This window comes from Quercus lobata, chromosome 1 (genome assembly GCF_001633185.2).
Source record: "Quercus lobata isolate SW786 chromosome 1, ValleyOak3.0 Primary Assembly, whole genome shotgun sequence".
NCBI classification, from domain to species: domain Eukaryota; kingdom Viridiplantae; phylum Streptophyta; class Magnoliopsida; order Fagales; family Fagaceae; genus Quercus; species Quercus lobata.
In genome coordinates, this window is record NC_044904.1 from 4,674,489 (window position 1) to 4,700,558 (window position 26,070).

Sequence of the window (26,070 nt, forward strand, 5' to 3'; positions counted from 1 at the left end):
TGGAGGTAAACTTTTCCCTTCCATATTTTCTCTAGCCAGGTTGAGCACAAAAGCACATAGTTAAAATCTGCTTTGTGCAAACGATAAAAGACAAATCAGCTTAACAATGTCATTGCATACAACAAAACCATTAGTTGAGGCAACAACCAGCTCCTTAAAACTCATTTTAAACATTCAAATGATGCACAAATAAACAACGTCAAAGGGCCAAGGTTAGTAAGCCCTTCTTCCTAAATAAAAATTAAAAGAACCTGAACATAGATAGCAAATCCATCTCATGGCTAAACCAATTGGTAGACATATGCTAAGCAAGTCCTTGCAAAGCTCTCAGAAATTCAACAACAATTTGAGTATAGTGCATTTCAAGTCAATCCACCAATTTGCCAGGCCATTGTCAAAAACAAGTCAACAAGCACAACTGAAATAGATGATACAATCTAAGTACGCATAACTTCTTATAATTAATTCCAAACATAATTTGAAAATACTTTTCTCAAACAACAATGGTAAGTTATGTTTTGACCTAAAAAAGTGAAAACTAGTAAAGCAAAATTCATAGAAAGTAAGACAACCTTAAGATAATAAAAGTACAAAGTAGCAAATTAAAGAAAAAGGCACAATAAGAAGTCACCGCCCTCTAGAGACTGCTTCTTCCAACTCTTCATTCGAGGATGGAAACAGTTCTATATATCGACTCCCAAGCGTCATCCTATCTTTAACCATTGCTGCTTTCGAATCTTCTGCACTTGCAAACTCCACAAATGCTTCCCCTGTAGGCCTCCCCTCCGAGTTCAATGTGATATTAATTGCGTCTTCTGACAACACAAAATCTTTAAAGAACTCCATTATGTCATCCTTGCCAGCAGAAAATGGCAATCCCCTCAACCGCAATACCCCAGTGTGTTCAGCTGAGTCCTTTGCCTCATCATAAGATTTAGCCCTTGGGGCCCTTCGGTGTGGTGAACCACCACGAGCATCTGAAACCTCCCTTGCTATTGCTTTATAGTACTCCTGCCTCTTACTTCTGAAAACCTCAATGTATCTCCTGCCCAAGTTCTGCCTATTCCTTTGAAGGGCAAAATCAACTTGGAGAGGATACCCCAAAACACAAAATGCTTCCCCAGAGAACTTGCCATTGTTATGGACAAAAAGAATATCAACTATGTCCAGACCATGGAAGAACTCAGCCACATCAGTTTCCGTGCAATCAAATGGAAGACCACGTACTCGGACAACAGGGAAAGGTGGAGGTTGGTTAACATAGGCCGTATAAGGAGCTGGATTATACATAAAACTTGAAGCAGGGGAAGTCCCATAGAATGAAGGTCCCTGATCAACAACCCGTTGACGTTTTGCGCCCATTTCACGCCCATCACCACCATCAATAAATTTACTGCTGTTTCCAACATCCATGTAGACAACAGAAGTCAATGTTTCAATAGTCCATGTAAAAACTACAAACAAATTAACATTATTTTATTCAACTGTATCGCCAATGGGCTATAATGGAACTTGCAGCCCCATGAAAACAGGGTAATGGTAAGAGGCTGCAGGTTCTAATCCTAATGGGTGTGAGTTAAATAAACAAAACCATTCAACTGCATTACAAACTGTTTCTAATTTTAGTTATTCTTTAGGCATCTATAAAAATAAAAAAAGTAAAAAAATGAAAAGGGGTGGATACTCGAAGACTCGTCTATTCTCATGCATAAAAATGCATCATCTGGAACGGGAACTTAAAAGAAAACTATATTAGACATCAGGACTGATAGTATATAAGTTCAAATTTAGGATTTATTAGAAGCCACTATTTCAATTTTCACAATCATTTGCAGTAGTAACTACACATATTCTATATTTGACCCAATGATGATGATGGCTTGGTACATAAACTCAACAAGAAATCTTGAGGCAATCTTAATATCCCACAAGACATCCACGTGTCCCCTGATAATTTGCTGGGGGGAGCTGGGGAATGCACATAGATAATTTGCAAGCATTTTCCTTTCTATTGCCTCATCTTCCTGAGAACCAGCTAAAGCCTACAGTTTGAACTTTATCTAAACCCATGACCACTCTTCACTAAAGTCAGCCATTTTGAGTTTTCCCAGCCACCAGCTAATTACTAGCTCACCCTGCATAGATTAAATATCTAGACAATGGAATTTCCAAGTGTGTATGTATCTCCATGCTAATTTAGTAGAGTTAAATTAACACCACTCTCTTCTATGCAAGTTGAGGTCTAAGCAACCACGGGACAGTGTAAGATGCTGCAGTTGTAGTAGTTACTTCTAAACCTTAACTGCATCCGTTCGTAGTTACCCTTTGCTTATATCCACTGTATTAATGTGATCATCCATACATCCTCTCCTAGTTTTGTTATCTTTGCCCATACTCTAGATATTAGTAATCAATGCTGTTACCATGAAAACCCGTTTCAATGTCTTTTTAAAGTCCACAAGGTAACTACAGATTCAAATCTCAATTTGTTGGGTGAATATTTTATTGCTGTCTTTGGGTGTGAGTAGACTTCCAACGAATTATGATTTTTTTATATAATTTTTTTGGATAATTTGATAGTTGGGGGCGGGGGAATTTGAACTCTATTCATCTTGGTTGGAAACACCAAGAAGTGTTAGTTGAGCTACAAGGCTCCTGGCTGATTTATGATTTTATTGTCTCATTATATTTGTAATTTGTTTTAAGGAACCTTTGGTTATACATGCAGTATGCGGTAAACTTCATTGGTTCCCTAAGTATAATTCTTTCTTGTTTTATACAACTGTTTATTATCTATGATCAGTGCACCAGAAAAATAAGTTATAGTACCTCTTCAGTAAGGAAAGAATAGATGAATGTGAAGTTAGGTCTGTTATTAGTATGTTATTAGACAACAGCTAGGAGAAAAGAAAAGATGAAAACATGACCAAGATGGAGTGCTTCTCAGGGTTATCCAACCACACCATTCTCATAAATTAAGAAAAATTGAGACTTGAATTTTCAAAGCCCTAAATGCAAAATCTTTATCCAAAAAAAAAAAAAAAAAGGCCTAAATGCAAAAACACCCCCTGGGGTTTCATCTTTTCCTTATAACTCCCTATGGTTTCCATGCCAGCCAAATTGACCCTTGGGACTAACTTTTGTTAGCTCTTATGGGCAAAAAATCACACGACCATTCCTTGATCAGCGACGTGAATTAGTTGGTGAGTCTTCTAATGTGGCCACATGATTTCTGTCCATAAGAGCTAACAGAAGTTAGTCTTAGGGGTCAATTTGGCAGAATGGAAACCTCAAGGAGTTATAAAGAAGAATTGAAACCCAAGGGGGTTTTTTTGCATTTTGGCCATTTTCAAAACCTACCTAAAAATCACAATTTACAGGATGAAACAGCTGAATGTCATGGATATATTTGAAAACATAAGCTAAATCAAAACTGATTCAATCCCAATCTTCATAAATACTCATATGGAAGGGTCTATCACAATACACCATATTGCACTCCTCCAACTCATATTTCCAATTTTAGCTTTTTTCTGGCATGCCACAAAAACGGTTTAATACTCCCACAAAATATTGTGCTCCCTACTCACATACATCTGGGTCATTGTGCATTCTTATCACCGCCCCGCTCCCTTCCCCAAAAATAGGCCATTTATAACAGACCTAATTTCAAATTTGCAATATGGTATTACTACATAAAGACTAGCCATATAGAGCACTGAAGTCAATAGTAAAATATGTCCTCACATCTTGTCATAGAAGGAAACAAATTTACTTATTGAAGATTTGGTTATTTGGGTTGCACAGGCTAAAAGGGTTTAATATCTAGCAGGCTCTTTGGGGTATTAGTACTAGTATCTATACTTATATAACCATGTCAATTAATATCTAGTTAGATTCATCTATTAAAGTTACATAAAAGCATATCATGTTTTCAGTACCAAAACCTATCCTTCGGTAGATTCTTAGTCTTTTTCCATATTATGAAGACTTCAAGAAAAGAGCTATTGTAAGAATAGCAGCAATCCAACGTATGCCAACCTATCACCAAAGAAAATTGAAGAGGTGTGTAAGCATTGCTTTCCCCCAAAATTAACTTTTTTGGGGCAAACAAAACCCACAAACCATGGCATAGATATAGAACCAATGACCTAACCTTCCACATTTGTTGGAGGGAGATGCCATTTTGGTTTGAAAACCATTGGCTTCCTCCAAATATAACTGAATTTTTTAATCCTATGATAAGCAGAGATGAACATGATTTTCAGCTTTTGACACATACATGGTGTCAAAAACAGTAATCTCAAAAAATCTAGACATGGAGAATGACTGCAATATCTTAATGAACTTAAACTATTTAACAAATATGAGTTCGTCTACACTTCGTGGCATGCATAAGAACCACAATAATTACAAACATAATAAGTACGCACACGTTTCAACAACATAATTCCACACTATCCTAACGTAAATCAAGCTGAAATTACTTTATAGAAACATAAAATAGTAATTATGCCAAGAGCCTTTTGGCTCAGTTCATGGTGTTTCCAACATAGAGGTCTAGGTTTCAAATCCCCCTCCCTCATCATTATAACTATTGAATTATCCATAAAATAAAATAAAAGAACTAACATTTTTAACAATCACAACACGTCACCTTCAGTATAATTTCATCAATTAAACTCTTTTTTTTTCTTTTTCTTTTTTATCTTGAATACAAAAAAGCAAAACAAAAACAAACAAAACTTTTACACTAAAGTAACCCTTTTCAAAGAAATTTATTAAGTACCTTTGCATTGTTTTAATTTCCATCTTAAGAAGAAAAAACTAGTTATCAATTCTGCTAGATCTACCTGTTTTTCATCTGAATCCATCGCCTCACCCAGGAAAAATTCTTGGTATTTATCTGGTTATTATAACATTTTACACAGTCCATTTTCATTGTTATGAATTTAAGCATTTTTTCCCATGCTCTAAACAAGTTGAGTTGAATTATGCCACAGGTTCTCATTCACGTTTAGAATTGAGTTCGAGCAAAACTCTAACCTCAAGGGGTAACACAATCGGTGGCACCACGCCCCGTTAAGTAGAGGTCACTAGTTTGAATCTCCCTTTCCCCCCTCTCCTTGGCACTAAAAATCACTTATCAAAAAAAATAAAAATTGCGTTCAAGCAAAACTCAAGCTACAAATTGAGCTCAAATATATGTGCTAAGCTTAGCATGTTCACCTTCACACAAGAGCTTATGAAGGGTGCTTGAATAGTTGTTGTTTGGAACAGTTTGAATTGTTTTACAGCCTACTCTCCACCTCCCACAATCCAATAACCCAAATAAAACAAAAGTAAAATAAACAAATAGACATTGTTTGAGGACACAAAACCAGTCTTTGTCCCTAAATGGTTTATTTCTTTCTAATTAACCTTTCTCAAACCCAAACAAAGCAACCCCAGAACCCAAAATAGAGAATTCCTCTCTGGGTATATCACAGTAGTTAAAATCTTAATACCCCAGTTGTTCCTTTTACAAAATTTTCAGCACCAAACAGATACCCAGTTGAGAAAAACAAACATATAATTTCAGATACACAGAAAATCAGAACTAATAACATAAATATAAGCAAAAAAACATTGATTAAGAATGTTAATTAACAAACCCAGTTGTCAAAATATGAACTTGACAAATCTAAATCAAAGGAAAGTACATGGGTATATGTAAAAAGACAAGAAATTTGAAGAAAAAAAAGCTAAAGTGAAGGTCTTTCTTACCCTCTGTAGAACATGTTTGTGATATATGTTGAGCTCAGTGACCCACTTGAATCTTATTTATCTTATTGGCACTTTGAAAGTTTGGAACTTTTTGTGTTTAGCGGATGAATGAAGAAAATAGGGGATGCTTGTAGTTATAGATGGAGATTTTCTTGGACATGTACAGGGGGGCTTTCAGACTAAACTATGTCGTTTTTCATTGATGGCTTCTTCATTTTTATTTTTTGGGGATGGGGGGTTTGGATTTGGGATTGGTTTTATATGTGGCCCAAAGAAATGCTCAAGCAACAGGCCTCAAAAGAGCCCAAACACACACATTCACACACAGGCTTTTTTTTTTTTTGGGAAGACAGTTAAATCGGGTAAAGTACACTTAAGAGTGATCAAATCCAAACGGTAATATTGATCAAAAGTGCTTTTGCGTTTGCAAAAGCTCGAGAAATCTGTCCGTACGTTTTGGATGAATTTTTTGCATTTCAAGATGCAGCTGTTTTGAGAAAGCACATTTTGAAACACTTTATTTATTTATTTATTTTTTTGTTTCAAAAAGCGTTTTTTGCCATCTAAAAGTTGAAACAAACGCGCACTTAGGCTGATCCAGCTAGTTTTAAAAACTTTTCAAAATTGACCAACTTTGATCTTTTTTCACCATGAGAAAATAGAAAAATATGATTAACGGTTTAGGAACCAAGTTAGTCAATTTTAAAAACTCTTAGACTTAATTGACACTAACCCAAACCTTAGAGATGTTAACTATATTTTACCCTATTAATTAAATTTAAAAGAGTAATGCAAAGTTTTGTACATGTTTTACTATACTTTTTTTTAGTACATATTTTACTATAATGCAACTTGCTGAAGTGGTTTTTATAGTGATGTTCAGACTTATTTGTGTATTTCTATGAATGTGACACAAGTGACATGACATCTTAGCAACTATATTAATTTATAATTATAATTCTTTTGTAACAAAAACTATAGTACATTAAGTATTTTTCATAGGATTAATAGCATTTTTCTTTTAATCTTTAACTATGCAGTTATTCTGTCAAAAGTCTTGTAACTCAATTGGTTGACATATCTTGATCTTTCTAATAAATCTAGAGTTTAAGTGCCCTCCCCTCTTCCAACTATTGTTGTATATATATATATATATATATCAAGTTATTTCAAGGTCCCTCTTTATCTACGATATTGTTCACTTGGCAAGTAACCTTTGTCACTCAAATAAGACCAAAATTTTCAAATGCCAAATGATTTAAAATTGGGGACAATTTAAGTGGTCCAATATTCTAAATTATCTAACACACAACGTTTAATTAAGAAAAAAAAGTTGGAATGGAAGATTTTTTAAAGTAAAATAAACATATAAAAATAAGCTTATTTAAACACATTAAAAGATAATCATTTCCATCTCTAAATTTAATTTTTAAAAATGAAGAATATGTTGGCAAATTGGAGAAGTAAAAGTGAAAAATATATTGAATGAAGAATTGTGTGAGAATATGTTGGCAAGACTAGCATTAGATTATAACATGATTGTTCTTTCATCCCTAAAATTTCTTATAGTCATTCCAGCCTATTTAATCAATAATCATGTAATGCACTAAATATATGCATCCTCCATCTTACCATATGTGAATTCTATAATCGTGTGGAATTTACATAATGTAAAAGAGACAATACATATATCTGTTAGATGAAATACCTCTTCTTATTTGAATGATTAGGGAAAATGTGCACTTAGCTCCACTCCTTGTCTAGGTTTTTTTCCCCCTAATTAATTAATTGAAACAAATAGGGAGAGAGAATTTAAAAATAAATAAATAGAGGCATAATTATCCATTTATGATAAATTAAATCTTGACTTTTTAAAAGTATGTTTAAGCCCTAAACTTTTAAGTCTTGACAATGTAATTATTTCATCCATATCTATTAAAAATCACTAACGCAATAACTTATACAACGGGAGGAATTAAATATTTCATTAGCACTCATTACATGCAAAACAACATTCTCTCTCTCTCTCTCTCTCTCATCCATATAGTCCTATCTATATACTACGTTTTACCCTTTTTCAAAGTTCCATTAATTATGTCTTTAATGTGAAGAAAATAACAAACTGGCAACAACAAAATGGTGTTTTTTTGGATAAAAATCGAATAGCTTAACAGAGACAAAGAAGAGAGGGGCTGTAGCGGTGCAGCCTCTCATAATAGTATAATACAGTCTAGATTTATCATAAAATAACAGCATACATAAGTCCATAGGCGGACTATCAAAAAATATAAAATCTTGGCTTGAATTTGAACCCTTTCTTGTCAAGGCATCAACACATTTGTTTGTTTCACAAAAGCAATGCTTTTTTTTCACATAAACAACAAAAATGGTGTTGTTTGGATGTAACTGACGTCAATGAGAATTTTCTTCTCACTGTATAGGTTATTCCATTAGTGATTTTTTCAATATATATAGATGAATGAATTAGATTGTCATGAGTCATGACTATAAAGTTTAGAGTTAAAATGATCTCTTTTAGGATTTTATCCAAAACTATATTATTGCAAGCCTTAAGCCTAAAGAATGGCTTTGACAAGTTGAACCCTAGATATCTCTTAACAGCAAGAGACTTTATTAATTGAACTAATTGGAACTCACTATGTGTATGTTTAGCTAGCTTATGTGTTTTATGATAATTTAGTTCATGTGACATGATAGCCCAAAAAGGGGGGAGGGGAAAGGGTAATTCATTCACATGCCTAATAAAGTGATAACCGGTAAGACTGTAAGATCGAAAGAGGTGGACTAAAAGCCTTATAATTCAATTCAATTGGTTCACCTCCAAAGTTCATATCCTGCCAAAAAAAGAAGAAGAAGGGTCGGTGACGTTTGGTAGACTGTGGCTATTCAAATCAAAACTGCAGCATGCAAATAAAGGGGGACTTCATGCCATTTTTAGCTGAAATTGGCTACTATTCTATTCATTCCTTGCAAGCAAGTAAAAGTCATATCCGCAAGGATCTACACCAATTTGGAAACATATTCTCACGCAATTTTATGGAGCGTGTCATCAAATTCTAGAGTTTGCAACTTGCAAGTCAATCACGTCCCTGCTTAAATCTCTTAAAAAAAAAGTCCCTTCTTAAATAAATAAATAATGAAATAAAATAAAATAAAATACATGCACCATAAACTTTATGCCCAAAATGGTTTATTTTTTAATTCTTTTTTTTTTGGATGAATCATAAATAAAAAAATGTTTGATTCTTTGGAATTATCTTGTCTCATTTATCATGTGACAATTAAATATACCATCTACAGGTATAGTCTTAGTAGCATTTATGAAGTTAAGCTTGTGTCTGGTATATCAATGCACTGAAAACGTGTTAAGTTTTGGACATATATTCAAATCTCAATATATTCACTGCATTACTGCACTAGACACAAGCAATTTCCAGATAAATGTACCATGGACATTCATGATTTCCTCCGAACCTAACTTCTAGTACTTGCTATATTCTATGTTTGCTCCAGCAAGGTAGGAAGTGTGTTCCAGGCGACAACATTGCGAGTGGGCACTGACGTGTAAAACCGTTCAAAGACGTTGTTAGAACTATTGAACTAAGTTAACACGTTGGTATAACCCAGACAAGCTGGTTCTCCCCACGTGGCAAGACACACACCAAATTATAGAAACCGTCCAGATTCTTTGGAGAATTCAAAATTTTCACAAAAAATTACTAAGGAGTTAAAGTTCGATTTGAGTCCTAAGCCTTTTGGGTGGAGAATTTTGGACCTCAAAATTTTGTCTGGTTAAGGTTGTTCACACTTTGCTGACACACACCTTGAAAAATCTTCCATTTCCCCCCACACTTTTTGCTCTGCACACAATCTTTCTTTCTCCTATAACTTCCTGACCTTTCAGCTTATGAATCTTTGACTACAATTGTCAATTGCTGATCTCCGATTCTCTTGGATACCCACTAGCTCTTTCTTGGTATTCTCTAGTTGGTACCTCTTATTTTCTTGAATTACACCTTGCAAGACAGAATTTTTTGATCTGGGAATTCTCATTTTAAGCTTAGATTGGGTGTGTTTAAGAGAGAAAGGATGGTGGGAGCTTTATCTATCATGGGTTCGTCGGTGGTGGACTCTCATACTAGTCCATGTTTGTGTTTGGATGCACTGCCTTCAACCAATATGAACCTCAAGAGTGGTGGAGATTTGGTTTTCCATAGGAATTCAATGAACAGGAAGCGTTTGGGGAAGCTAGGATCCGTGGAGCTAAGAAGTTCTTTCATTGATTCCGGGCGTGAGTTGCGGCTCTCAAGGAAAGCACTTTCGGGTATTGTTAATAGGAGTTCGAGGAAGCAGAGAAAGGATCGGAGATTTGTGATTGTCAACGAGCTTGGCGGGCAGTATGAAGACAGTTTTGAGGATGTCAAAACGGTGAGAGAAATGACTCAAACTTAGAATGTCGCATTTACGTTTGTGAAGTTTGTGTAAGAGTGTTAATATGTTTGATACATCTTTTGTTTCCATGATATGATGAACTTTTTTTCGTTGTTTTTGGTGTCTTGATCTTTTTTTAGTGTAGGATTGGATTCTCTTTGTATGTACGGTTGAATATAGGATAGGTATCCAGAAGTATAGGAAGGATTGCATTCCCTTTGCATGCATGGTTGAATATAGGATAGGCAATGCTAGAAGTATTGGAAGGGCTAGCTGTTTTAGTGAAGGATTGCATTCCCTTTGTAAGTAGGTTGAGTATAGGATAGGTAAATGCTAAAAGTATTTCATATGAGGACTATTCAAGATTTGTGAAGATTTTTTATTCCGCATGGTTATTTGACTGATTAACTTCAGAGAATGCTTTACGTTTTGGTCATTTCTGTTGTTCCCTTCTTTGTATATAGAGTAGAGATTGTGGCAGTTTCGAAGAGCCCTCTTGATGTGAATAATATTACAGCATTTATATGTGCACTAAAAATTGATGCCTCCAGTTGATCATCCAAAAATTGAAAAAATAAAATAAAATGATGCCTGTAGACATCTAAAAATGAAATCTTCACTTTCTAGTTTGAATCTTTCCAACGATGATTAGAATGTTATTCATGTTTAATAAGGAGTCATGGAAGTTCCAACTTAATGGTAGCCTCATTAGTTAGAACTTGAGCTACGGAGGCCACAAGTAACGAATGGGAAGATTGTAAAAAATAGACATGAGATTAAAGCTAACTTGTTCATAGGCAGAATTCCAGTTTACAATTTTTTTTAATTAAAAAAAAAAAAAAAGCACTCTTTTTTAGTCGTTTTCTTTCTAAACAACAGTGTCTTAATCTGTTGGGTAGAACAGCAGCTTCTGCTCTATTGTTTACCTAATCCTGATGCAATAGGCATGAGCATGTCATGCATGTCAAAATACTACTGCTTATTTGATGTAGCATTCTACCCGATCCATGCCTTTAACCTTAGATTCTGATTTCTTAGATTAAACTTTCTTTTGTTATCCTTTGCCAATCTGCATATCACCACCTATCAGGCAAGGTGTTTTCAGAACACTGCTTTGCATTCTCTGCCCTAGTTTTATCAATCTTTAGTTTGGAAAATTTTTTCTTGATGTAAGGGTTGTGGCCATGGCCATTTTTGGAATATGATGACAACTGTATGTGCTCCAAACCATTTGAACTCTGATTTGAATCTAAACTATTTATGTATTTTCAAATTTACATCATGAGCCTATTAAGGAAATGCATAATATAGCAATAAATGCCATTGTGAGTGAGTACTCATGATGTCTTGATAGTTGATATAACCTGTTGAAGGATATAGTAATAATGCTATTTGATATACGGATGTGCCTCTATATTCATTCAAGAATACAAGTGTTAACCAATCCCTTCTAAGCATTGAAACATGTGAATTTGTGTATATCTTCCATTCATAATAAAAATTGTAACCTGTTATGGTGATATAACTGACAAAATGTCCCTATTTGCAGCAAATTCTCAACTATTTCACATACAAGGCTGTGAGGACCGTTCTTAATCAGCTTTATGAAATGAACCCAACGCAATATAGGTGGTTTTATGAGTAAGTGGGATATTCAACCTTGTTATATACAATTATCCTACTTATTTATGCATTGTTTTTGGCTGTAACAAAATGCAGTGACATGTGATTTGCCTTCTATCTGATAGACTTAAGAGAATTATCCACCTTCTTGATTTATAATATACTTGTGGAACAACTTGAATTGGGAGTTATGGTGAATCATCTGAAAGCGCCATATGGACCCAACCATATTCTTTTGTGAATTAGATTGACAACTGTGAGGTTTTGTATTTTACTAACCAGGGATTGATTAAAATGCTCTGGGCTGCATAGGCTGGCTCAATTTGAAATTAAACCTGTTAAAGAGTTCCACATCAGTTAGCCGTGGTGCTTGATAAGTGTTTATGTTACTAGTTGGCCTCTCCATCTAATAGCTTAATCTTTTGGTTTGCTCGTAAAAAAAAAAAAACTTTTGGTTTTGATGCTTTAACACAGTATCAGATCCTTGTGTGTCTCTGAGTTTAAGGAATGCATTGCACATGAATCCAAGTCACAGATTCCACAACTTATATCTGAACAGACCTATGTCTAGACATGTCTATGTTATGGTAATTATTATTTTATCTAAATCTTGCTTCTTTGTTCATGTGGACAGTTTTGTTGTATCAAACAAGCCTAATGATGGAAAACGTTTCATCCGTTCCCTTGGAAAGGTAGTTTTTGCCTTTAATGCATTATATTGGATCTGCCAAAGTGATTCATCCATTTGACTGCACCTAATTAAAACTATTTCATATCATGAGGCCATTTCTTGGAAACCCACAACATAAAGCCTAATAACAAAATTTCTGATACATGTTTCTTCTGTCTTTTTGTCTTGGTGAAGAGTAGGAATGTTCAGTTATTTATATATTGTACAAAATCTCATGTTTGAACTTTGAATGCTGCTATAAATGATGCTGCATATTTTGGCTAAATTGAAGATATGTATGATATCATATGCAACTTTTTTTTTTTTCCAAACAACAGGAGAAGCAAGACCTTGCTGAGAGAGTGATGATAACACGGCTTCACCTGTATGGTAAATGGATTAAGGTGTGAATCTTTGCTCAATTCCCCCCCCCCCCCCCTCCTTAAACTTGCAAATTACATACAACTTACAACAAAGTTACAAAAAGGTGAAACCCCTTCTTTTCTGTCATTGTGATGTAGAAATGTAATCATGCTGAAATATATCAAGAGATTTCTGATCAAAACTTGGAGTTGATGCGTGAACGTCTCATGGATACTGTGATATGGCCCTCGGATGACACAAACACGGAGAGGATTGGCTGACAACTTTCAAGTTCATATATTCTTCAGTTTTTCTTCTCCCCTCTGTTATTCCTAGTCTAGGTATATTTTAATTCATAATCAAGGTCCACTGAATGTCATTTAAATCATTTTCTACAAAACTAATAGAATGTCGTATTCTGTAAATTGTATATATAAATACCAACAACTTCGAGAGCCAGAATGAAAATGACAAACTGAGTTTTTCTCAATTGAATCCAGTTCAACTTGACCTTTATACATCAAACTTTAATTGTATGATGTGTGCACAGCTCATGAATTTGATAACACTAGACTGCTGAAGATATTGCCCATATTTTTTTCAGCAGTTCTACATGTCTGAAAATCAATGAAACCTGATGGTCCAGATCCAGTGTAATGTTTAAGCAAGTCACTGACTCACAATGTTTATATTGACCCTTTTTTCCCTCTACTTACAATGAGTGGAGTGGGGGGATTTGAATTCATGTTCTCTCTATGGAAAAATTAGACAATGTCAATGAGTCACAAGGCTTTTAACCACGATAAACACGTAACTCTTCTAATAGAATGGAATATGAATTCTGTGTGTCTTTTAGTCAATACCAATTAAGGGTTGAATTCAGGCTCCTAAGAACTGAACAATGTATTTTCAGGAAGAGCAACTCAATTTCAGATCCTGTAGACTTCTACTGAATTGTAAATCTACAGTACTAAATATGTTTTTGCACAACCAATTTCGTACTTACGCCTAATGAATAGGAACATCTTGATAGATTCTAATTATCAGAGCCATTTTGATTTTGCTTATATGATTTGTTAAGCTCCAATTGTGGGTAAACTGAAAGTAGTGTGAAACCAAGATCAGCACGGTTATCAAAGATGTATTTTTTTTTTTCTTTTTTTGAAAGTTCAAACAGAAAGAGGGAAATTATGTGCGATTACTTATGCCATTGCTTGAGGTAGTGGGCGACCATATATGCATAAAATTACGTTACACGTTTCATCACAGTGACTTCTAGTTTTCATTTGTTTTAGTGATTGTGTATTTCTATTCTCGCGTTGAATAACGAGCACCCGAGAGTTCAACTGCGTCAATTATTATTGGTACTAATTTTTAGATTGGCCACGTTTTCATTGAAATCTTAGCAGAAATTAAAATAATAAACATGCTATAATTCAATGCCGCAAGATCGATGGTACAATAAACTTGTTGATCCACAAGGTGCACTCCAAATTGGACAGAGATGAGAAATAAAACGCCCAGCATCTTAACTCTTTACTCAGATACATTATTGTTTTACATTCACTATTAATTCATAAATATGCAAGTGCAACACGCATTAAAAGGGTTAGGCTCCAGCACAAAAACAAAAGATAAAACATAAATCAGCCACTAAAGTGTTCAAAATATCGCCAGATTGAAAAAGAAATACATAATCTTTTCATTTTAAAGAATAATGAATAATAATATCCAGCCTCCCAGGGTGTGAAATATTCACATATAGTCTACACATTAGGAGATGGATTCAGATTTAATAATGTTTCTTTACCTTCGTTTCTGTTGTGGACCTTTTTTTTTTTTTTTTTTTTTTTGGTGGGGGGTGGTCTAATGTTACACAACTAAGATACAGAGATAAGGATATTGTCTATTGTGAAGGCTATAAACCAAGAATTGGCCTTTAAAAAAATGAAAATGATGCAGAAAGTTTCTCCTGCTTGTCTTGTGACTCCATGCTTGAATTTCAACTTTGAATCCCCTAGCGCACCTGATATGATATACTTGCACACCAATCTTACTAACCTTAATCTTGAACAAAATTACAAAACGAAAAACTGAAAACATTGGTTTAACCAATATGATACCAAGCCTCATCAACCAAGGGAAAATATCTACCAAAGCTGCAGTGGTCTCACCAACCATCTCGAAGTAGTTGGATCAAGTCCAAATATTATGCATCAGCTACCAAATACCTTATTAAACCATTATCCCAAGTACATCAACAGAAAAAATCATTTCTGTTCCATGGCTGTTACAAGAACCTTTCGATCAAGCATAGAGTGGCCAGCAAAGCAATGAGTCAGGCCGGTTTAGTGTGGAAAGGAAAAACTTCAGTGGCATCAGTAACCCTGCTTTGCAGTAGCAAAACAGCATCCACATTCAGTGCCCATTATAATGCTTCTACAGAGCCATTAAATAGGAAATGTGCTGTCACACTAGCATATCCAAACAATGTTTGGAAATGATATCATCTTCACAATCTGATTAATGGTGCAACATTTGACAGGCAATATGTAGGAGTCACATGGTACACTATTCAAGACTATTACTAATGAATCATTTGAAACATACAACAAAATGGATACAGAATGTATGTACCATGGGAATGAGATTCTTGAAGGTAATTTGATCAGGAGTACCAAAAAAATGTGAAAACTCTCACACTGCTCCGACTGGAAAAAACTGAAAGCAATGTGTTACATCTGCAAAAGGGGAACATAACAACAAAAGTTAACCCATCAGAACAGCAATTCCAGTCTTTCGAAGCTACTTCAAGGCAAATAATACTAAGCATCATTCTGAAAGCTAAAACTATAACAAAGAAAATATAGTGATGGTGAGAGTACAACATAAAGTTACTAGAAATGGGGTGAAAAAGATCAATGTAACATACATAACCTCCACCACACGCTGGAAGTAAAATTTCCAGGTATTGAAATTGCTTCAGATACACCCTTCACATCTTGACTTGAAGCCAAAATGTAAGATGGCTATTATTCCATCATCTTTACCATAATAAATCTACTGCTATCACCTTATGAACAATATTTTTAAAATTTATAATGAGCTACAAACAATTCTCATTTTGACGGTCACAACAGTAGATTAGTCATAACCCCGTTTCATGACCATAAAGAAAGTTATTATAGACCTTGAATGAAGCATACCATGTTTTGCAGGCCGCCAATGGAAGGCTGGATAATATCCAACAGAAGAGGTGAAAATGCAAACTGCAACCATATTCTTTTGCTTGCTTGGGGTTCAAGCGACAGGGAAAAATGAGAAAAGAGTGATCATGTTGAGCCGTCACCAATAGTCATAAATTGCCCAAGTGCGGTTCTTACACGGAGCTACACCAAACAAGAATCAGGTATGGTTTAGCAAACAGATAAAAAATGACCAACAAAAATCCATCCAGTTTGAGATAAAAGATTAATAACCTTTACATCCACACAAGGATCATTGACCATTGTCTTTATTTGAGAAACTATGCCAGCATTGCGTAATTTTACAACCCGACTGGATGCACCAGGACTTGATGGAAAAGTGAGATTTATTATGGTCCAGATGGCTGCCGTACGTAACTGGCTGTCATTACTCTGCAAAAACTTGAGTATAAAAGCTTGGGTCCCATTGTTCACTTGTAAAAGGAGTTGGTGCATTACTGCTTCCTTATGAAACTCGTTCCCACTGGCAATATTGCTGAGCACATACATTCCCTAAATGAAAAGAATTTCAGGGAGCTATAAATGATGATGATGCTAACAAATATATATACACACACCAAAACCTGCTACGCATGTTAATATCAAACGTAGACCTTGTTCTATAAATTTTATCATGGAATTTGTGTCAGTTGTGCCCTTTAATGTTGATACTATATTACATATGAAAAGGCATGAGTGCTATATTATGAAAAGACTTCTAACCTGTATCCCAATTTCGGCCTTTGATGTACTCTGCAATTGCCTTCCTATAGCATCTAATATAATGCCATCTTCAGCGAACACATACTCAATAGATTCTAAACATCCATCAACAAGATTGCGAACAAGAGCCAGAGCTTGCTCTTGGACAAAAGGCTCAGGGTCTGCAGCGTAAATGCAATAAGCAGTGGTTTATACCCCATCACTATAGCAAGAATTTGAACTATTGTCACAAAGAGAGTTTGATCATTACCACAGATAAGGCTTGATAATGAGGGTGCCGTGAGCTCTAAAAAAATTCCTTCTTTACAGGTGTTGTCTGCCAGGAACATCAAGTTCCTCAAACCCCACAAAGCATTTAACCTTAGAATTGGATCCATTGATTTTGATAATTGTACAAGAAGTTTTAGACCTCCACATTGTAAAAATGTAGACTTAGCAGTTGTAAAATCCACCACAATATTGCTAACAGCACCAAGGGCCGCAACCTGAAAAATAGAGCATTCAAGGGAGATTTTCTAAGCAACACTTGCTAAATTCATAAGTACTAATAAGGTTATATCTGCTCAAAAGTGATCACGCAAAGTACTTTTTTTTTTTGATAAGTGGAATGGAGAAGCACAGTTAAAGACAATGCATGTTGAAAAAGGATTTTCCAATTCAGAGATGGATGGGAATCCCTCTATATGTGATTTCACAATGAATAATGGCATTTTTTTGCATCTAGCATCTAATGGCATTGTTTGTCTGCCTTCCAAACACCAGATTCAGGAAAAAGAAAATATGAGATAAATACTAAATAGCTGCAAAGCTTAAAATTAGATAATCAAAATAATAATAAAACTATTAAGGCTATGCAGATGCTACCAACACAGCATGGTTTTGGTTTTATAAAGCACAATTCCTCACGAAAACTTAGTTGTTTTGTTTACAAAATGTTCACAAAATTTATTATTATACCATTCTGATGATGTGAGTACAGACAGATCAATTACACTCAACCTCCAGTCTAAGAAAACCCGACTCTGAATCTATGAACCAGTTGACTCTCTCAGAGACTCGATACATTCCCTTTATTGTAGGTATACAACTCACACTCAAACACAGTGGGAACTATATGAGAACACGGGATTGCAAAATTGTCTGAATGGTAATGTTCTTTATGACTAGGATACAGAGCTTATGTCCACTTCCATTTCTTTGGTGAGGTACCATCTGAGATCACAGGAAAATCAGTTACAAACTATCGTAAATTTTAAGCTAATCCTGATTTATGCAACAATTTGAATGATTATGCTATAGATAATTCAAGTTCTAAAATAGGGTGTCATTAACCATGAGAAAAGTCTGCACCAGAAACCTCCCTTCCCTTGTACCTAGAGCTAAGAGGCGGTTGGCTTCCTAAGGGTTTTAGTTGGGCCACATAATAGTATAGTACACATTACCTGTCTAAATAAATTGAGAAAACCACAATTCAACTCCAAACTATTTACTAAGGATCAACCTGAAATCAGCCCACCTACTGATATACACTTAAAAAAAAAAAAAAAAAAAACTAAAAACTACATTGAGAAGGTTTGTCCAAATTTGATTAGATTTGAATATTTAAAATTTATACCCTTTACAAAATGATTAACTGATTGTGTTCAGGGTCTGATGTTGTCAGCTCCACTCATATTGAGTAAGCTCAATATCACTTTGCATGCATATGCAAAACAATGAAGAATAATACAATGGATGGACAAAAAAAAGGGGGGGGGGGGGGGGGGGAAGCAAGAAGCATTGGTGTACTTCAGGGAACAAACAAAGTATGATGAATGGGGGTGTAATATATACAATCATACCCTGATTTTATCAGCACAATCATATGCTACATTTTATATTATGAGGAGAATCTTTCACTCCTTCACATCTTTGAATTGAAGCAAGAAACCAGCTACATATAACCTAAATTAGGGGTCATAGGCAGATAGAAAAAGTTTTACACACAATTCCAAAAGCTATGAGCAAACTCTTCTACTTGATTGGGGCTCCCGAGGTGCTTACCCAAGAAACTCCACATTCCAAACTATATGAAGGTGTAAGCAACTTAAAACAAGGTATAAATGTAATAACTTCAATTATAGTTATAAATAAATAAGCCTACCACACACAAATTTTTTTAAGCTATGAGCAAAATCTTCCAAATGGCTTCCAAAGCACTTAACCAAGTATCTCCACATTCCCAAGTCCCAACTCTATTAAGGTTCATACGGAACTTACAACAAGGTGTAAATATAATAGACTTCAATTATAGTAAAGAATAAATAAATAAATAAATAAAAACAAACTATGTGAAGAAAAATGATCATCAGTATGATAAGCTTGCATACCTGGACAGAAGTAGAAGGGTCATGTAAAAGCTGAACCAAGGGAATAACAATCATTTCTTTCATAAAACGACCTGCACTCAAATTCTGAATGATATTTTATCAGAAAAAGTCTATTCTGTAATCATCATAAATCAGTTATCATGAACTTAATATTCATAGCACAAACCTTGATTGACCGAGAGACACTTCTTAAGCAAATGCAAGCTGCAGTACGTACATCAGCAACCTCATGAGTCAGTGCATCAGTTACCAATTTCAATACCTGTATTGATGACAATATATTAGAAGTTGCAAATTGGTAAAATAAACATAAAAGTCTACAAAGTGCAGACTTTATATCATCTTTAATTTGGCTTATTTCCCATGTATTCATAAGTAGTTGAGGATGGGAAACAAAGCAAAAATAGATAGTATATCATTAGCATCAAGAAAAAAAGTATTTGAAAATAGAATCAAACACGTTGAATGTCCAGCAGTCATGCACCCAAAAAAAGGTGACATTCCAATTCCTAACAATTAGATTAGTTGATCAATTCAATTCTTAATCAATTCCTGCACTCCCATAGTGATTGGCTATTTAGAACTGATAAATGATGCACATAAAACATACTAGAGGAGAACAAAGATATAACCAGATATTATTGCTAAAGGATGATGATGGGGCAAACACCAATTATGGCAGTCAACTATGGCTATCATGGGGTCGCAAAAACTTCTTTAAGATGTCTAAAACCATTAGCATATATTTTGCATGCAAACTAAAGTCAAGTAAAATCTACAGAAGCCAAGAAAAAGATGGACAACTAAATCCAGGAGAAACAATACTTAGGAAAGACAATGTTCCCTCGTAAACAAAACTCATCTACAATGACATATAAAAGAATTCTACATGGATATTCAATACCAAGCAGTTCAACAATGATACTTAACAAGCTACAAAGTCCTAAATTGAACTACATAAGATCTCTCTTCAAGCACTTGGGATTGCAATTACTTTTGTCGGGCAAGGGAAAAAAACATATTCCATATGTGTGCACATGCACACAGAGGTAAAACATAATTTAGCAATGCAAACTTCAGCCAACTATTAATTCCCATAAACCAAATCTCTGTTGCCCATCCTCTTTAATATTACCCCCAATTCATAAATCTACTTCATTGCCATCATTAATGTGACACATACATATCTACATCCCTTACACTACAACAAGCCCTCAACAACAAAGCGTTAGTCCCAAATCTATATCCCTTATGAAAAGAAATTAATAAATAAAATAAAAAGTTTTACAATATAGGTCCATTTTCCTAATGACTCATTGCAAGGGATGAATGGACAGTGAGATTGAGAACAATTAATAAGCATACAAAAATTCAACAGATAATATAAATATTAAATGCAAACAAGTAAAATTAACTGTGCAAGTTTATGCATCCATTATGAAACAACAGACCTCTAGGAAGAGGAACCTGGACCTGCAGCTCTCCAATTTTGAGCATAGCTCAGCCAATGCCAACAATATTCCTTGGTAACGTCTGGGCTGTAATAAATGTTTTTGCAAATGGTTATGAAGTTTATCAATAGCATTTGCCTCAAAAGCCAGTTTCTGTAGATCTTCCTTTTGTGCAAGTAAACTAGAAAACGCAAAGGAAGCTTCCTCTCCAACTTGCCCAGGATCATCAAGAAGTTCAAGTAAAAGGTAAACCAATTTGGTTTTAATGCCTATATCTTGCAGATGGCAAGGAGACGTGTTCCTTATAACAATTAAGCACATGCAGGCCAGTAACCTTGTCCGAGGGTTCCTATCTTTAGATAAGTCAATTACAGAGCTCAGAGCTCTTCTGCTTTCAGAGACAAACTTTGAAGCAGCTTCTGGATTCTTTTTTATTATAGTAGCAAGAGATTCTAAACTAGCATCTTTCTGGCTTGGGGAACCTTCAAGAAGGCTAGTAAGCTTCTTTAAAACCCCAGCATGACATAATGCTTTTTGCTCCACAACAGTCTCACAAGAATGTATGATGATACTTGCACCAAGTCCCGTAACAGTTTCATTCTCACTATTCAATAATGAAAGAAGAAATTCCATGTTTTTCTCTTGTAGGAAATCATACTTTGGAGCCCGTTTGGATTGATAAATCATTCTAAGGGAACGCGCACCAGCATCCACAACCTGAAAACAAAGCAAAGTGTCCAAATGACATTTGAAATGAAGCAGGCAGAATCGGTCACTATTAGATACAGGGTACACTCAATTTTGTGAACAATCCAAGAATAGACTAGTCACTTATATGTGAGTAATATATTAAAATGATAGAAGTTACAACTAATAGAACTGAGAGTAGATGAAAGATTTTGAAGAATCTGAAACAAATATGAAGATTTCATTAAAGAAAGGAAATATAAACAATTTCCCTTCCCAAGCTTCAACCATCCCTACTCTAAAAACTATATTGATAATCAAGGATAAATGAAGAAAATTGGGCATAAACTACAAAAAAATACTACATCCATAAATGAAGCAAAATCCCCCAACATTGAGCTAACAACCACCACACACCAAGTTACCAGGAACACACACACACACACACTTATATACCCAATACACAAAACTAAGTCCATGAAACACTCCCTACACAAGTATGGCACCTTTTTCTTTTCTTTTATATTTTTCTTTTATAAGCAAAATAATTCATCAAAGAGATGTCAAGGGGTGTCACCAAGGTATACAAGAGAGAAGCACCAAAGACAAAGCAAAACAAGAAAAACAAAAATTGGAAACTAAAGGATCCATGATAGAAGGATAAGAACGTTTTGGCCCTAAGAGGGAGAGACAAGAGGAGATTCAAACTAGTGACTCTGCTTCATGAGGCATTGTCCTCAACATATCTGCTATCCCTTGGGGTTAATAAGAGGTCAAGCATTTGTCATCCAAAGCATAAAGTGTCAGTGAGAAACAATTTTCAATTCTTCCGATTGTGTGCGTCCCTTGCCATAGAATATCTCACCAATCATATTCAACTCCATCCCAACTAAAACAGGAGTTCCAGCATAAATTATCCACCATCCCCCAGCACAATCAATTACCACTGCATTCTTATCGCTGGGAACAGACACCAAAGCACAGAACACAGTCTTAAAGGACTTTCACCACACCAAAAGATTACATTAAACTACTTTAGAGCCCCAAAACGAAATGAGAAGCTTCTGATTCATTATCAAACTCAGACAGAATGGCTTGGAAAAAAACAGAAACCACCACTCAACTAGAAAGCCTAATACAAGAGTAATTCACTTCTCAAAAAGCTGAAATACAAATCCTACTAGCATTTCCTCTCTCTCTCTCTCTCTCATTTCCAATAATTTACATAATTCACACAACACACGCAGGCACGCACACACACACATACATGAGCAATTCACTTCTCAAAAGCTGAAATACAAAATCTACCACAATAATGACTCTCTCTCTCTCTCTCTCTCTCTCCCACACACACATTTGATTAGAATCCAATAATTTACACAAACAGGAAATTCAAAATTTTTTCAATACACACATATGAGTAATTCACTTCTCAAAAGCTGAAATACACAATCTACTAGCATAATCTCTCTCTCTCTCTCGGCAAATAGTTTGATAAACAGTAAAAAATCAACAAAATTTCCAATCCACAAAACCAAATAGTGAATTCAATTATTACAAATCGGAATCACCTTATTGTCCGGAAAGGAGAGAAGAGCGACGAGATTAGCGAAAGCACCGGAATCAAGCACGGCTCGAACACCTGCGTCGAAGCCACAGGCGAAGCTTCCGAGCGCCGCAGCCGACTGGACCAGCAGGTCAGCTTGCGCTTGAGCCTGGGCCTCCGCTAGGGCACAAGAGACAGCCGGCACAGCGCCGAGCTTGAGGAAGAAGAGCTTCTTGGTGCGGTTACCGATGATCTGGTTCTTCAGCTCCCTGAGAGCCCTCAGCTTGATTTCGGAGTCCGCGGAGCCTATTCGGACCATGAGGTCCGACGAGGCGCGGCGGTGGCTCGACGAGGCTGAGGCTGAGGGTGAAGCTGGGGTTGGCATGTTTTGCGAGCTTCGTACGGAATTTCATGCGAGCTCAAGAAGAAAGCTTTGGGGTTTTCTCAGAGAGAGAGAAATGGGAATTTTGAGTTTTTAAATTTTTTTTTTTTTTTTTTTTTTTTTTTTAACAAGAAAACTAACAAAATTTACGTCTTGGTTAAAATATTAAAGCTAAACTTCAAAAACAATCTTGAGATTTCAAATTCTTTCATATATCTCTAAGACAAATTTTTCACTGGCTTTTATGGACGGAAAAATCATATACCAAGCGAGGTCTTTTCGGATTTGGTTACGCGATAATCACGTGATTTTTTTTGTTCATGCTAGACTTAAAAACCAATTTGACATATATGGAAATGTCTTGAAGTTGTAAGAAAGAATTGAAACGAGGTAATTTTGCATTTTAACCAAAAATTCATAATTCTTTTTACTGTCCAATGGGATATTAATTTAAAATTTAAACCTTTTTGCAATTTGATTGATGATAATTGTTTGCATTGTGATTGAGTTGAGAGATTAAATTGAAAAAATAATATAAATACTTGGTGATTATAGATTTAGAAGGTGTAAATTATAATTTAGTCATAATTTAATTATGAAGTGATATGGTGTATAATTTTAAAAAATTTTAAGGAAACATATCATTTTTAGAACGCCACAGAAAATTATAGTTATATGCATGCAAAAATTGTATTTAAAAAAATATATGCATGTTTTATTTGTTTAATGTATTATTTATTTCTAATAAATGATGAATGAGATGTGTACAAGAAACAAGAGACTACAAAATCAAATGAATAATTAGGTATTTGAAGAGATTTGCAAAATCTTGTTAGGAAAGAAAAAAAAGAAATGTGGGTATGAGATCTATAAGTGTTGTTAGTCAAAAAGAATTTATATTAAGGAGGTGAAAAGGTGCCATTTTGATTGGGATAGACCCCCCAATAAAAAATGTAACTAAAGGCTTTGTCAAATGGTTTTGACATCCTAAAATCATCATAACATTCAAGACTCTGGTTTAAGATATTGTTGTACTTATTTTTGTCAGTTTCCCTTGAGAGGATTTGCCAACGACTTTATTCTATGGAAAAAAAAAGTTGTGGATAATTCACGATCCATTAAATCACAAAAGAATGAAGAAATAGGAAAAGGAAAAGGGGCTAGGGTGACAAAATCTATCACGTAGTGATTCACTTGTCGACTTTACTGTTAACAATCTTTCAAAATTTTAATGGACACTCGCATGCATTTGGGGCAAAAGTATATTATATTTTCGCACAGCCGCAATGTATGGGCCCTGTCCAATTGTAGTACACACACGTGTAAGTGTGATATTATATAGAGCAAAAATACCATATTCTTTCTCCACATTTGGACATATGCATAATCGAAATGTTCGAAACATCGTATTACGAAGGTTTTGCAATTCATTTTTATTTTTATAATTCGATAGTTATAATTGAGGTGGAGGATTTGAATCTGAAATGTCTCAATTAAAAATATTAAGAAATATCAACTAGTTGAGTTACAAGACTCTTGACTTCTGTGCGAAAATTATATTTCCGGGTGGGTAAATTGAGATTTTATCTTCCTTAGCTTATCCATAATTTTAGTTTCCAAAGAAGTAGGGTCTAAGCAACATGACAAACCCACTTCTTCTGGTAAGAGGTTATGTACTGAACTATCTCATGGGATCCTCATAAGCAAAGCTATGATAGCTTGGTGATGTATTTAATGTAACTATCATGATGTGTATATGAAAATAACAAACAAAGAAAGGTACTGTAACGGTCGTTGGATAGTCACGGTTGTCCACAAAACAAAAGTTACAGGAGTATAGAAGACCCTTTAATTTGTTTATGCATTTACCAACATGAACCATAGGCTTGTTTGCATATTAACGAACAGAGCCTTTTTTTTAAAAAAAAAAATTATGAAAATTGTAATTTTTGACATTTAAAATATAGCTTATTAATGTGCAAGTCTCATTAGTCATGAAACTAATGAGGCTTGCATAGTAATATACTAATATGTGAAATTACAAATAGGTGGTTTGATGGATGAAATTTGGATTTACCTCAATCAAGAGGTCTTTTAGTAGAAAATACTAATAACACTAAAAAATGAAATGTTTGGTTCTCACATCACTTGAATCTCACTTCTCATACCTCAATTCTCATGATTCAAAGCTCAATTTCATCTCTCATATTTTATTCTCTACTTTTCTCTTAACTTACTCAACAATGTATTCCGCTCAAATAGTGGCTTTAGTGTTTAGCTTTAAAATTAAAGTTTAACTCAAAAAGGTGGAACCCACGAGTTTGTTTTTTCAAAAGGGTAACAATACTCTTCTTGTTGCCCATACTCGCATGATAATTTCTCTCTCCCCACTCTTTCACTTTTCTCTCTAAAAATGTCAAGCGAACAGTAAAGGGGCATAGCAAAAAAGAAAGGAAAGCAAATCAAACACAAGCAAATCATTCCTAGTGCAAATTCATGTTCCACTACATAGTTTATTCGTATGCACACATGCATCACAAGGCTACATTTTAAACTAATACACACAGATACCCATTTTGAAACCGTAAGGACGCGATTTGTAACGACCCATAACAGTGTTGGATTCGTACGTAAAAATGCCCAAATAATGTCATTTATAGAGCGTGGGTTTGAAAGGCTAGACCTTAATCACAAGACGGTGGTTTTTCGTGGTGGGCATACGTAATTAAATCGTGTTCGCCCTAGGAGTTTTTCTCCTGGAGGCGAGCTGGGAGGCTCTGGTTTTTTGCCATT

At 34.9% G+C, this 26,070-nt stretch overlaps 3 protein-coding genes across 6 annotated transcripts; 1 reads left to right on the forward strand and 2 right to left on the reverse strand.

Moving 5' to 3' along the window:
• Positions 1–334: 334 nt before the first annotated feature.
• LOC115975421 (heterogeneous nuclear ribonucleoprotein H) lies at positions 335–5,969 on the reverse strand. 2 transcript variants are annotated; one of them, XM_031096201.1, is made up of 2 exons: positions 5,767–5,968; positions 335–1,393 (listed from the first exon to the last, which is right to left on the reverse strand). In XM_031096201.1, exons 1-2 carry the CDS (start codon positions 5,778–5,780, stop codon positions 628–630), a joined length of 780 nt encoding a protein of 259 aa, XP_030952061.1. In that variant the 5' UTR covers positions 5,781–5,968; the 3' UTR covers positions 335–627. The 2 variants fall into 2 exon arrangements, with proteins under 2 accessions (XP_030952061.1, XP_030952052.1); XM_031096192.1 differs by having other exon boundaries at positions 427–1,396; positions 5,767–5,969.
• A 3,555-nt stretch (positions 5,970–9,524) lies between these two features.
• LOC115975454 (chaperonin-like RbcX protein 2, chloroplastic) lies at positions 9,525–13,375 on the forward strand. Its single transcript, XM_031096238.1, has 5 exons — positions 9,525–10,215; positions 11,768–11,859; positions 12,476–12,533; positions 12,850–12,915; positions 13,033–13,375. The coding sequence occupies exons 1-5, from the start codon at positions 9,877–9,879 to the stop codon at positions 13,153–13,155; spliced, it is 678 nt and encodes a 225-aa protein (XP_030952098.1). The 5' UTR covers positions 9,525–9,876; the 3' UTR covers positions 13,156–13,375.
• Positions 13,376–14,693: 1,318 nt separating this feature from the next.
• LOC115975432 (armadillo repeat-containing protein 8) lies at positions 14,694–23,386 on the reverse strand. 3 transcript variants are annotated; one of them, XM_031096228.1, is made up of 10 exons: positions 22,921–23,386; positions 20,663–21,379; positions 19,378–19,473; positions 19,212–19,295; positions 17,093–17,327; positions 16,843–17,003; positions 16,354–16,632; positions 16,081–16,263; positions 15,512–15,615; positions 14,694–15,261 (listed from the first exon to the last, which is right to left on the reverse strand). In XM_031096228.1, the coding sequence occupies exons 1-8, from the start codon at positions 23,278–23,280 to the stop codon at positions 16,207–16,209; spliced, it is 1,989 nt and encodes a 662-aa protein (XP_030952088.1). In that variant the 5' UTR covers positions 23,281–23,386; the 3' UTR covers positions 14,694–15,261; positions 15,512–15,615; positions 16,081–16,206. The 3 variants fall into 3 exon arrangements, with proteins under 3 accessions (XP_030952088.1, XP_030952080.1, XP_030952073.1); XM_031096220.1 differs by having other exon boundaries at positions 14,694–15,393; XM_031096213.1 differs by having other exon boundaries at positions 14,694–15,615.
• Positions 23,387–26,070: the final 2,684 nt, after the last annotated feature.